This window comes from Netta rufina, assembly GCF_964035555.1.
Source record: "Netta rufina genome assembly, chromosome: 13".
Lineage (NCBI taxonomy): Eukaryota > Metazoa > Chordata > Aves > Anseriformes > Anatidae > Netta > Netta rufina.
In genome coordinates, this window is record NC_140136.1 from 13580643 (window position 1) to 13594226 (window position 13584).

Below are 13584 nucleotides of genomic sequence, written 5' to 3' on the forward strand. Positions count from 1 at the left end.
GAAATGAGGGATTTCCAGCACTTCTGTCAGTGGGAACACAAGGCACTTGCTACCTGCAGGTTACAGAGGGTTATGTGCTGCTTTCATGTTGGCATCACCATATGTTCTGCCCTGAAGGTCGTACATTGGAGGCTGCATTGCCTCTGACTGAAACACTGAAGTCCTCATGGTGAAGGCAGTGATTTTTTATACCACAAAGTGTTACGTCAGTTTCAACTGATGGTCCCACTGCTGAACTTTGCATTTGGAGAACAACTCTAAGCAGTCAGGCAGGCACAATGTTCCAGGTTTGGTTTGTTTTATTCAAAGTGATTAATCTAATCCCCTCTTACTGTCCTTGTCATCTTGTGGTTCACGAGGACACTCTTTGCCTTCAGCCAGGGTCTGTACTTCTCCATCACTGCCATTCCCTGTTAAAAAGCAAGTGAAAGGCAAGTGAAACTCACTGATAGTCTTTAATACTGGAAAAAGAAATGTAGAGCCCAATTTAAGTGATACAAAACAAGGAATTCTGTGTAAAAAAGAGAGAAGCATTTTAATTCTTAATTTATTAGGCTTCCCACATAAATAAAAGGAAGAGGTGGTTGTTAACTAACACAGTGGATTTTAAAGCTTTTTGACAAGATCTCAACAAATCCTTAATGTTAGTGTATGTAAGCCACCCGCCTTTTACTCTGTGATTAAATGTATTGCTGTAATCTTACCAGGGCAAGCAACTGTAATCTTGCTGTCCCCTTCCCACAGGCTTGGGTCATCTGGTTGATTGCAGGCTGATGACAAGAGTAGCTTATCAGTAGGTTCAGAGATAACCTCTTGTATCAAGGCTTTCTGGGGGTTAGCTTGTTTGTCTTTGGTCTCCAAGTATCTTTCTGAATTAGAGGGCTCCATAAAGAAACCTTCAACAAAGGGTCTTAGGCGCTCATTTTCTTGTGCTCTATGTGTCTTAGACACATTTGAAAAAATTGTTGTTGGAACTTCTACTGAATGCTCAAATGTGGTTTTAGTGTTTTCCTCTAAGGCAGAATCGCTGTCGTTTGTCATTTCAGAAATTATTTCAATATTTGGGTGATGTTGCTGTAAAGGCAGAAAATGTAATTGAAAATATATCCTTCTAGATATAACAAATGAAAGATAGGTAACTATCTCCTAAATCTGTACAATTGTCATCCTGGATGTGCTTTTCTCCCCAAATGTATGGAAGATCTGCTTCACACCCACAGCTCTTCTCCTTTGCAGATTGATCTTAGGTTAACTGCATGGCAGACATAAACCATGAGCTGACCATGAACTACTAACAGTTCAAAAAAGAAAAAAAGGGAATATTTCAGCAATTCAGCAATGTGTAGCCTCTAATACTTTTTTTTTTTGATCATTTTATCAAAATGAGTACAAACACATTTAAAAAAATGACAGCCATCATAATTGTGTAGACTAGATCAGAGTAGTCTGGCTCTTTGATTTACAACTTAGTGGTTAGTTTCGATCCAACCTGAAAACAAATTTATTTTTATATCAGACAAAATAAAAACAAAGCCCCAGTTTCCCGAAACCTCATGCCTCAAGAGCAAGCCACTGACAAGGGCAAGAGGATTCATGGGCTCAGATGTATTATTTTACCTTTGTCACAGCAGGAATTTAACCTCGACTCTTCCACTGCTCAAGAAATGTCCTTAACTAGGAGGCTACAGGAATTCAAGGCTGCATTTCTGCTAAAGAACCAATGGTATTTCATATAAAGTGGAAGGTTTGGGCAGTGATGCAACACGATCAAGACCGAGAGGTTGACATTTCACCACTGTGACTGACACGTTCTCATCTTCCAGGATCTCTCACAATATACTGAGTCTTACTAGTGCTGTTTTTAAAATATTACTTAACAGACTCTACCCAGTGTCTAATCTAACATCTAACCTGACTTCATTTAAGAACCGAACACCCTTAGGAGCGTGAGAGTTGCTAACACACGTTCCTTTATTAATCCTCTTTGTTATATTTGTCCTATTCCTTCTCTTATCTTCTAAGTGGAGGATTTGTTGGCTGACATTTTGCAACATTTTTGTGATGATGTGACAAGATGAGCAAATAAAACCCATGCCTTACACAAATGGACTGTAGGAAAACTTTACAAGTTCCTCCAAGCTGTTGCAAAAATGTGTACTGTATCAGCCTGTCTCCAGCAGGGCAAGAATGAGCCATCAGCAACACTAGAATCAAAGCTGTCCTTTTAATCTCTCTCTCTATTTTTTTCTTCTTTTTCTTTTTCCTCTTTTGTTTCTGTTTATAGTCTTGTCTAGCAGCTTAGTCTGAGCATAGCACGATGCTGTTGGGAGCACGAACCAGTGGGGCTGGAATGCGTTGTATATCAGTAGTATTAAGTGAAGCAGAGGAGTTTTGGTCTCTGTATTTTCAGTTGAAAAGTCTGATTTTATTCAGTAGTAGGCTATTGTGCTATCTACTCAGTCCTTTGCAGCATATTAGTACTAGTAAAGTATATTTTATCAGTAATCTTCATTGAAAAGCTGTATACCACTAAGAAGTTAATTTTATTTAACTGTTGCATTATTTGACCTTAGTTTTTCGTTTTCCTATTTTTACAATGCAAAAATATATATAAAAAAAATCAAATTGAAAGAAGATTTACAAGTGGATATACGAGATCTGATGAAACATCCATTTTAGTTTATAAGTGCAGAACTGATTGTATCTTCCAAGACAGCATTTCACAACTCAGGTTGTCCTTATTTCGCAAAACATTCATAAGGGAAGCTTCGTCACTGGAATTAATTAAGAATCTTACCTTTTGAACAAAGATTTCCTCTTCTGGGGGAAATTCATTTCCATCTATATCTTCTAAATCAGGCAGTTCCTGAAGAGAGTCATAAAACCAGTGGGAAAAGTTAGCTCTAATCAATAAAATATGTCATCCCTATCTCATTGGGAATCAACACAATGCTTTTCCAGATAAGAGGCAACAACTAGAAATACTGGGCTGTCATCTTCTCCAGGATGACATCTTTCTCTGTTAAGCATATGTGGGAAAAGTATAATTCATCTGTCTCCAGAAATACATGTAGCAGATGGGAAGGCAATAACCTTAATGTCATTGGAATGGTCTTTTCTACTCTGCTGTGTGACTAGGAGGTTAAAAACAAAAACAAGAACAAAAACAAAAAGGAAGGAAGGAAAATGGGTAAGCAAAATGACACTACAAAGATTTTTAAAGGAGATGTGGTTTATGTCTCTTAGCTGTTTCTTACTCATTCAGTATACTTAATCTCAACTGTAATCCATCTTTATGGGTAACAGCCAAAATAAAATCTGCCGTCTATTTGAAACCATTTATCAGTAAATTCTGATAATCTAAACACAACTAATAAAATAGTGTTTTACTGTGGAAGCCTTGTAATCAAGGAAGTGGAATGGTAAACTTGCAGAGAATTATTTTTCCTCAGACAAGCCCAATAATTTCATGTTTATATTAAAAAAATATTATCTAAGACAAATGTAAGTTACTGACATGAAAGCAAAAATGGGGTGTGGAAATACAAAATTACAAGTAGAATGTAATACCTCTTCACCAAATTTTTAATGCAGGCTAATACTGGTAAAAGCATCTCCTTTAGGAAGGTGTTTTTAGAGCTCACTGGTTTTGTGTAGCAAGTTGCTTGGCATAGCAGCATCAGGAACATCTAATCTGTACGTTTGGTGTGTGAAGACTATTACAGAATTAAAATCAACAAATAAAATGTGTTTCCTGATGTGGCTGTGGCTAGTGCAGCATGTCCTGAATTCAAATAGTTTTAGAAGAATGTGATGAAAAGTGTACAAATTAAGATTTGCACACCAAGATTAATGAGCAGAATTTGATGTAAATAGGGACATGAAATAGCTGTTAATTTCATTGGTGAAAGTTATCCTGGTTTAGGTACATGGTATGTAGCTCAACCACTGCCAAGGATTATGCACAAAGACCAGTTCTTGCACGTTTGGCTTGTTTCTGCTTGACAGAGGGATGTCATAACCACTGCATTACAAATCCTCCTCCACTCTTCTCCCTTATATTACTACTGAGACCATCTACAGGCGCGAGGATACGAACACTGTGTACAGTGCTGCTTCCAAGCTTCTCACTCACAGCATCTTCTCAGCCATTCCCCACCATGTCAATGCTAGCTGTCTCTGGAAAATCTGCAGTAGCGTAAGTATTGGAGGCTGTTGCCAGCAGCTCTTGCCATTACTAAACATCAGTTGGAGAACAGAGTAGCACAGAACACTGAAATGTGTATTAGTATGCAATTTGTTTAATTTTATCCTTAATTTTATCCTTAGAATATTCGCAGGTCTTAAGTGTTGAAAGAAATCCCATGTACATACATGTATGGTAAAGAGTTCTTTTTATACCATGTTACACAGTGGTGCCATACAGCATGAAGAAGAAAAGTTCCACTGAATCTTTGAGATCTTCACCTCGTGGGGACCTACAGTATTGCTATGTATTTAAAGCTTTTGTTTCAGCCCTGCAAGATCTTTGAAAAATAATATTGTATGTACTAAGATGTGCTGCCAATTCTCCCCACTGTCCTCGTTAAACTGATTATTAAAAGTAGCTGAACAGGAAGATGCAGCAATAAGCCCTCTACTAAAGCACTGAGTTGGTCCTTCAGTAATAGGATGGATTTTTTTTTCCTGGGAAATTAAGGGCATAGATATAACTGACCTTTCTAAAACATTCCAGAAAGAATTTAGTTAAATGTCTCTGTATAAGGGATTAAACAGTATATTAAATGCTCTGGAAAATCATAAGCTCAAAAGTTTGCTGTTGCTAATTGTGTCATAATCTGACCCTGTTTGTTTAGCAGTAGGGTTGCAATTAGAACATATCAAATAGTATTCCTTTGCACTCATATTGTATTTTTCAGTGGTATTACGCATGCCCTCATGGTTAAATGTTTAAATCATCAGATAGAAATCTCAGAAAATAGATGAATATATTAAAAATGTTAATCACTTAATATATATGTGGAAAATGAAAATTCAGCATTTCTTGAAAATATGCCTGAAAGTTTTATCTTGAGAACTAATTATATTATCTAATATTGCTAGCGAGCATTTACAATAAGTGGCTGGCTATTTCTTCCTTATGCTTTTTCCACAATCATTTACCTTTTCCAATGAATATTTCACTTGAGTTTTACCTAAAGGGACACATTTATTCACTGGATTCTTTTTATTGTGATTTCTATTTTTCAAATAAAAGCCCCCATTAACTCTCTCCACAGAGAAATCACAGAGCTAAAAGGTCAGCTTCAGGTGATCTATGGCCAAAGGACAAACCAGAATTTGGTAGCAGTGGTAAATCCTTTCCACATGCTGGAAAGAATTAATACCCTATAACTTTATTGTTATTTTTCCTTTGTTTCCTTCTACTTTTCCTAATCATGGACCTTTATTATAAGTCTAGCCGTATGCTTTATTCAGCCAGGATGTTACAGGAATTAATTTGGGAGTAGACAATACCCAAATCTTAGTTTTTCAAAATCTGAATCTAATACATACATCAAGACGAAGTTTTTCTGGTGTCTCTGGCTTGATCTGTTTGATTTCAGCATATTCATCCAGTTCAGGAAACACAGCCCTTTCAGCAACTGCATTCTCTCTTGGTAAATCTGAAGAATAAAAAAATAGCTAGTTGCAGAAAACTAACTGCATAAAAGGCTTTGTATGTTGCAACACTGTAGAACCAGATTGCTAGGGATCTGACTACTGTTGCAGAATTCACTGCTGAATCCAGTGCTTTATCTATCCGTCATAACCTTTGTCTCCCTTAAAATTTATAAATTAATATTTGCACTTTTTAATACTATATTCCATACATCTACAAAAGAAAAACATTCTTCCATGTGTGAAGGCACAGAACTGCTTCTTGTGTTACATCCAGCTTTTGCTGCCAGACAGAACACACAGTTTGTGGGAGCACGGGAAGCCTGTAAGCTATACTGTGCTGTCACTAAACCTAGCATGTTTGAGAAGTGGAATTCCACCTTTACATGTCAGAAGCTGCAAGCTGGACACTCAGATTTGTTTTTTGTTCTTGTATTAAAAGAATATTTTATCCAGAATTACTTGCTTTTCAACTCACTGCTATGGAAATTTAACGGGACATTTTCAGCTATGAATTAGCAGTTTTGAATCACAGCAGAGGGGAGCTACACTGAGACAGAGTTTGGCGTATCGTCTGTACTTCCACACTTTGGTTTCATTCTTTGCTGGGTACGTTACCAGCTAGCTCCTTGTTGAAGTTTAAGTGTTTGTAAGAACTTGTCTTGCATGAATCCTCTTGAATTCTTGCAGGAATACTTTCAGGTGGGAAGTCTGTGTTATCTCCCCTGTCTGGTATAAGTGTTATCACTTCATCATGAGCATCAAAACTTTCCTTTCTAAATTTCTCAGTCTTCTCTTGAGTTTCTTGCTCTTCTGATAGATCTGATGTCTCTGATGTATTATAATTTCCATCGTTGTTATCTGAATTTGCAGATCCTCCTACAGAAGAAATTAATTCATTTAACCTACTGAGTTAACCTGCCATCACTTATTCTAGATATCCAAACTGTACAAAGCCTTAGTAGCTTATCCCAAAATATGCATCAAAAGCTCCTACTTCGTTTAAGCAGCTATTCAGGATTTGTCAGTCCTCCTAGCAGTGCAGCAATGTTTTCCCATCTCAACTCCCCAGCATCTATAGTTCCCCAGCAAAATCTCATCTAGAGAACACACTGTAGTAAATAATTGTTTGGTATCTATAGTTAACCTTTAGGGGACTCACAAGTGACTACATTTAAATAGATGCTTGAGTATTTTGACGGATCAATTGCCAAAGTTATCCTCTACTTTATGCAATCTACTGCGTTGCTGGAAAAGTTTTACTTGCTAGTCAACTGTTTGACTTCAGAGCCTGTGAAAAGCCAAAACACACCACACAAAGACTCTTCTGCACTGTAGCACTTCTTTGTTATTGGCTTCAGTCTTGTTTATCCTAAAACATGCATACTGTTCTAGAAAAGGCTAGACTGGGGATTACTATTGCTCAGGACTTTACGACATCTTGAATACTGTGACAGAAGAATTTCTGGCATAAAAAAGAGCAGTAAGTCAGGGCGTAAATACGTGCTGGAACCACTACTGCCCTGATTAGCACCTGGTTGTTCTGATGTAGAGCACAACAGCTTGAAAAGCTGAGACAGAACGTGGTTTGCTATTGTTTTGTTTATTTTATCAGCAGTTAGAAAGGTGATGATTGCTTAAAAGCTTGCTGGTTAATCTAAAATGCAGTAAGATAAATAAAGCAGTTAGTATGGGAAAAGAAAATTTGTAAGTACATTTCAAAAATTGTTTCTGAATGCTTGGGAACTATTAATGTATTGTAAACATTCAAATCAAAGCAGACACAAACTTTTCCAAAATATTAACCACAAACCTGCTAGGGTGGCTGTTGTGTCTTCGTTTTCACATTTTGCACCTGTGTCTCTTTCTTCCATATTCTTCTGTCTTTTCTTTTCCTCTGCTTTTTGTCTGATTGCTGCTAAAGCATCAATGCTATCTTGGATTTTTTTTCTCTCTCTGGTTTCCCATTTTTCCCTTTCTGCTTTCTCAGCTTCAAGCCCTCCAACAGCCCAGGCTTCTGCACAGGCTCTAATGAAAACAAAAGAGCTCACTGCAATATAGTCATAAATGTTATTTCTCTAACAAAAGAGAAGTTTGAAATAATTCACAGCAGCATAAAGTATCGTCAACAGAAACAAACAAACAAAAAAACAAAACAAACCATCAGATAGCAATACCAATCCCTTATGCAACAGAGCTGCACATCTATCTTATCTTGCATGTGGAACTGCAACAAAAGAAACAAAGATATCCAAATGCCAGTGATTACAACACCAAAGATCCATCAGGACTGCTGATCGTGGCTCTGCTTTCCCTGACACCTGTTCAGTTTCTGTTGAAATCAAGATTTGCTTCTGTGGCCTACGGACTTTGCATAAAACAATTCTGGTCAATAATTAATTATCTTGTGGGAAAAAAAAAAAAAAAAAGGATTAGTTTCTTTTAAGTATGTAGACCTCTGTAGTGTAATTCTATTGTAATGAAAGTTACCCACCCTCAATAAATTTTCCCAGTCAATCTTCCTTTCCTTGCATGACAGTATTGCTAAAAACTGGATGTAAGATCATTAGTATTTGAGGCTTGCTGCTGTGTAAAGATGTCTCTGTTTCTTACCTATCCTTTGGGAAAACTGGTCTGTCATCCAGATATGTTAGCTGTTTCAGTCGAACAGTAAGCGTTTTTCTATAATTGGTGATTTTCTTGATCACTTGGTTTCCCATTAAATTCAGCACACGCTAGAGAAACAAGGGAAACAAATTCCAAAGTTCAGTTTTAAAAAAATAACAAAAATACACACAACAACTTGGATATGCAGTTTCCCTATCATTTCAAAAATCAGTGGTAAATAAAACATCCTGGTTGTTACAGGCAATCTACTAAAAAATTAATCACGTTTAATAACATTTTACACCAGCAGCCATTATGCACTGGACTACCTGACAAAGCTTTTTAATAGTATTCACCCACACACATGATACAAACCCTCAGCTGTATTCAGCTTACCAAATTAGGCATTGCCTCCAGAACAGTTATAATATTTGGATCACTTAAGTTGTTGTGGGAAAGGTCGAGAACAGAAATACTTGGGCATTCTTGCAAGTGCTGTATGTCTTCCACTGTTTCTAACTTGTTGTGAGCAATCTGCAGAGTGTTCAGGACTTTCAGACAAGCTGTCAGACAAGAACAGTGCAATGAAAGGAAAGGTAAGAGTCACTGCTTCACGGTGATTTTCTGGAGCAAGTAGAATACTGCACTTTCAACATTATTGTTTATACTGAATTCTGTATTTGTTGTCCTGCTTATATGTGCTTTTTGGCTATGCCTCCACAGATCCTTTCTTCACCTCAAGAAATAGTTGTTTGTTTTAAGGATGGTTGGTTGTTTTCAATTCACCTTTTGAACTAGTCAGTTACACAAAAGCAAGAGCTTCTGTTTCAAATTACCCTTAATGTACACAAATGATAATATAGAGGATTTTTTTTCTTTAATTTTCTGCTGAAGATGGAATAAATCCTTTCAACAGACATAAAAGATTTGGTAATCATGTCTGCAACTGCCAGCACATCCTAACTGTAAAGTAAATAGTGAAAACTGGATCGTCAGCCTCTCTGCAAAACAGCTCAGTACTGAGATGGTATTATGAAGTGAGGAAATACTATATTGTTCTGGGTATCTGCATTTAAGTAGTTATTATATGTCTTCTCATCTATTTAAACCGCATAACACATAGGTTTGACTTCAATGGAAACCTTGTGGACTTTGGTATTGGATAGTGTGCAACATTTTAACACGATTTAAAAAAAAAATCTTAAATCTACTGCCGCTAATAGTAACTGTCAAAGCTTAGCTGCTTATAATTTAAATATTAGCTCCTTATAAGTTAAAATATCTTGCACCAACAGTTCTTACAGAGATTCTCAATGGTCTTGACATAGTTGTTACTGATGTTGAGGGAATCCAGCTTTTCTAAGGATTCGAGATTTTCAATTCTGTTAATTAAATTGAGTTGCAAATAGAGGCAGCGCAACTCTGTCAGAGTCTCCAAATTCTCTATTTTTCTTAAGCCATTGCATTCCAGCCATAAACACCTCAATCCAGTATACTCTTCAAGGTTCTCCAGTCGGTCAAATCCTGCAGAGAAAGATATTTCAAAATGAAATTGTATTGGCTAAAACTAAGTCTTTGGAAAAATACATTTATTTAATATATTTAAACCAGAGCTGCTGAAACAGTCTCTGAGCTGTTATATTCAAATTGATGGCAATATATCTGCTGATTCAATTGGTCCATAAAGGAAGAAAATGTACCTACAAGGTACCTATTTTGGTCTGTACCTTGCGCAACCCTCTAGATTCTCAATAAATAATGAGAAAATAGTAAACACAAGGCCAAATGTAGAAGGTAGGTCTAGCATGCTGTATTTATTTAAAACATTCTTTATGCTATCATGAATAATCAGGATTTGGACTCGATGATCCTTATGGGTTCCTTCCAACTCGGAATATTCTATGATCTAGCCGTATAAAGCAAAAAATCTGCTCAAAGATCAGAACTGGATGATCCATGTTCATTCTAGCAACTGCTCTTTCTTTCAGTAGTATTTGAGAACATGCAGTTTGTTTACTGTTTGTTTTCTTCCTGAGCATTTTTATGTCTCAAAAGCTAATTAAAAACTTCTTTATGCAAGCATATTTAAAAAGAAAAAATGCATATATTTTCTTCTGAATGCAACCTAGACCAGCACGTTAATATATAATTTTTTCAGAGGCTTCTGTTTTGAAAAAATAGTCTTTCTTGACTCCTATTGATCCTTTGAATGAGTTCCCAAAATGAATTAAGTCTACATGTATAATCAGTTCACTTATCCACCTTCATATTGAATTATTTTGTTTCTAAATTACATTGTTTTATCAAATTAAATTATGTTTGTAATTTAAAAGAATGTTTTATACCTTACCTCAGTTAGCCATAAACTAGATATTAGAATATGCTAGAAAACTATTTAAGAATGATAAATCTATACACTCTTGTCCACACCTTACCTTTATAATGCAAGTAAAGTATATCATTTAAGGATGGGGTCAAGTACAATTTCTGCTGCTTACAAATGTCTCGCAGAATCTTTTTTGTCATTCTAAAATAAAAATAGGAAGCAGAAATGAACAAAATGTATTTCAGTGCACATTCTGAAATCTCTGTTTTTTAAACACATTCTAATGCAACATAGTTAATGGCTCTTTTATGCAAGAATAATAGCTACAGCTTTCAGGACTATACTCAGAGCAAAAAAGCTGTTGATTTTTTTTAGTGTCTTTCCATTTCTGCCTGTCAGAAGTATGTTACCAGGTTCTTTCTATTTCTACTATAAAAAAAGAAAGTAGGTAGGGAATCTTCCTGAAAAAAAGCAGTACGATTTTTGTTAGATTCTGGTTCCTTCCTCTCCTATTTTCTTTTCTCCACTCTTTGCTGTTATATGACCCCAGATTATTTTCCATTTCTCAATCTCATATTAATGAAATGAACTTTGCATTTGTGGCCATAAATATTTATCGGACTAAGTCTTACAACCGTAAGATTTTCTTGGCAAGAAAATATTTTCAAAATGGACAAGAAAAAAAAAAAAAGAATAGAAGCAGTGAAGGTGTACCTTTTTTTTTTTTTAATTTAATTTATTTTCTTTTAAATATTGTTGCTTACCACACTGAAATTCTTGATACTGCTGAGGAACCAAAACTCTAATACAGTCATCCAACTAGTCAATTGAGTTCTTGGGGCAATATAAAATATGATTGTCAGCCAGTTACTGCTCCATAAATCTTGGAGTTTATAAACTTTAAACCAAACCTCTAAATATGTACCATTTTCTTGCATTGTGAGCCCAGGAACATTATTGAATGCTATGTAGTTGCAATGTATTACACTGACTTTCATTGTGCTATTTACAGTAGCACTTAATCAAATGATCAGCATTCTCAGGCAATTATAGGATCATAAAATGTATTCCATAAGAACACTAATTATCTTATGTGCAATTGTTGCTCTCTGACATCATTCTTCATAAAAATTTAATTTTGAAGCATGGTAACCTGATTAGCCAGTGATGATGAAGTTTTCTATGTCTGCACAGTCTGATCTACTTCCTGATAATTCAGAGAGAGTCTTTCCCTTGGCTTTAAAGGACTGTAACTGTCTCCTATAGAACAAGCATGTTAAACAGAACAGGCATGTTCAGGTATCTGAATTCCCTCTGCTAAAAATTATCTTGACAACTATAATATTTACATTGAGATGAATTAATACAATGCACTGTCTGAATTCATATTGAGAAGTGGTCAAATCTGACAAAAGACCCCCAGAAGAGTTGGCACAATTTTTTTCGGATCCATTAAATAGATTACATCATGTATTTAAAAGGCAGTTTGCTACTGCAGCCATAAAAAAAAAAAGCAGTACAGATACTAGCAATACCAACAATTCCTGATTTATCAATTAGTCTCAAGTTCATCTTCAAAGAAATCATTCTCTTGAGGTAAGATTAATATGTAAAATAGTGAAACTCTATTGCCTTCAATGATGCCATGATTTAAAATTAAAAAAAAAATAAATCACTAACCAATATATTACCTTACACAGCCCCCCTTTTCTTCTGTCCTTTGACTGAATGAACTGGTTACTGACTTGTGATCACCATCTGATTTTTGTTCATTCTGTTGATCTGCTCTGGACATACAGTTGAAGGCTTTCTCTTGAGTTTTAACATCTTTATTGTAAGTAAAAAAAAAATAATAATAATAAAAAAAAAAAAAATTGAAGTTCAAGAATATAAGTTGGGGAAAAAGTGTCATGTTTCCAATTACTTCAGAGAAATACCAAAGAACACTTGAAGGTGAATTTCAAGAAAAGATGTTTTCTAACCACAACATTTGATGATCTTTTTGATGGAGGGAGGCTTAATTTTCTATAGAACAAAAGTAGTAAAACAACTAGTAGCAAAATAAACTGTTAAAGTATTGCACTTGTTTAAATCTGGAAGTGAGGTAGTACCCACTATTCTTAAGAAGGATTATCGCAATGTACAATGATAATAAACTACTGGCACCAGTGCTCTTATGGTCTTAGACATCTACAGAATATTACATTTAATTTACAATAATTTGAGTTTAAGATGACTGCTGAATTTGCATATAAAGAGACCATGATAGTGGGCTTATCTGAGTCATGGCAAACACTGTTTTTTTTTTTGTCTAGCTCCCACAAAGTTACCTTTTCGTACTCTTTCGAGGGTGTCTCCAGTGCTATACTCATTCAAATTGTCATTGGACTGTGTTTGAGTAATTGCATTTCCAATAGTTCTTTCAGATTCTTGCTCTTCACCATCTAGTTGTGCTCGTAGTCCTGACAGTGAAAGAGACAGTGCAAACAAAATGATTGTACCAGATCATTTACATATGGCTTTAATTAAAACTTCTAGAGGTCAAGCTAGATGTATGACTCCAATACAAAAGGTATACCTCCAGAAAAAGAAAATTAAAGAAACTGGAAAAAAAAAAATCCCTAAATTTACCCTAGCAACCCAAGTGGAAGAGCTGACCTGTGCTGACAGCATTTCCTTCATGTTCTGTGTGGGTCAAGTCGTGCCCCGTGTTGTTCGGGGGCTCTCCCACCACGCCTTGGGCAATGACCTCCCCTCCGAGGCCTGCGTCCAAGTCTCCATTTTGTGCTTGCATTTTATGAGATGTGATTTAGACAAAATCAACTCAAGTCGGTGTTTGACTTAAAATCCAACTGCCAGACAAGCTAATGGCTTTAGCAGGAGAACCTGTTGCAGATAAAAGACAGGACAAGATTATCCAGCCTGCCCTGTGGCAACCTCTCACTGTGGAGAACCTGAAAGGTGTGGGGGGGGGAACACGCAACACATCC

At 36.0% G+C, this 13584-nt stretch overlaps 1 protein-coding gene across 1 annotated transcript; it reads right to left on the bottom strand.

The window, feature by feature from the left end:
- Positions 1–312: 312 nt before the first annotated feature.
- On the bottom strand, positions 313–13388 carry DNAAF1 (dynein axonemal assembly factor 1; the record flags this gene model as incomplete). Its single annotated transcript, XM_084294842.1, has 12 exons — positions 313–410; positions 705–1074; positions 2798–2866; positions 5557–5666; positions 7475–7689; positions 8275–8396; positions 8665–8831; positions 9571–9792; positions 10704–10795; positions 12286–12421; positions 12925–13056; positions 13253–13388. The coding sequence occupies 12 exons, from the start codon at positions 13386–13388 to the stop codon at positions 313–315; spliced, it is 1869 nt and encodes a 622-aa protein (XP_084150968.1).
- Positions 13389–13584: the final 196 nt, after the last annotated feature.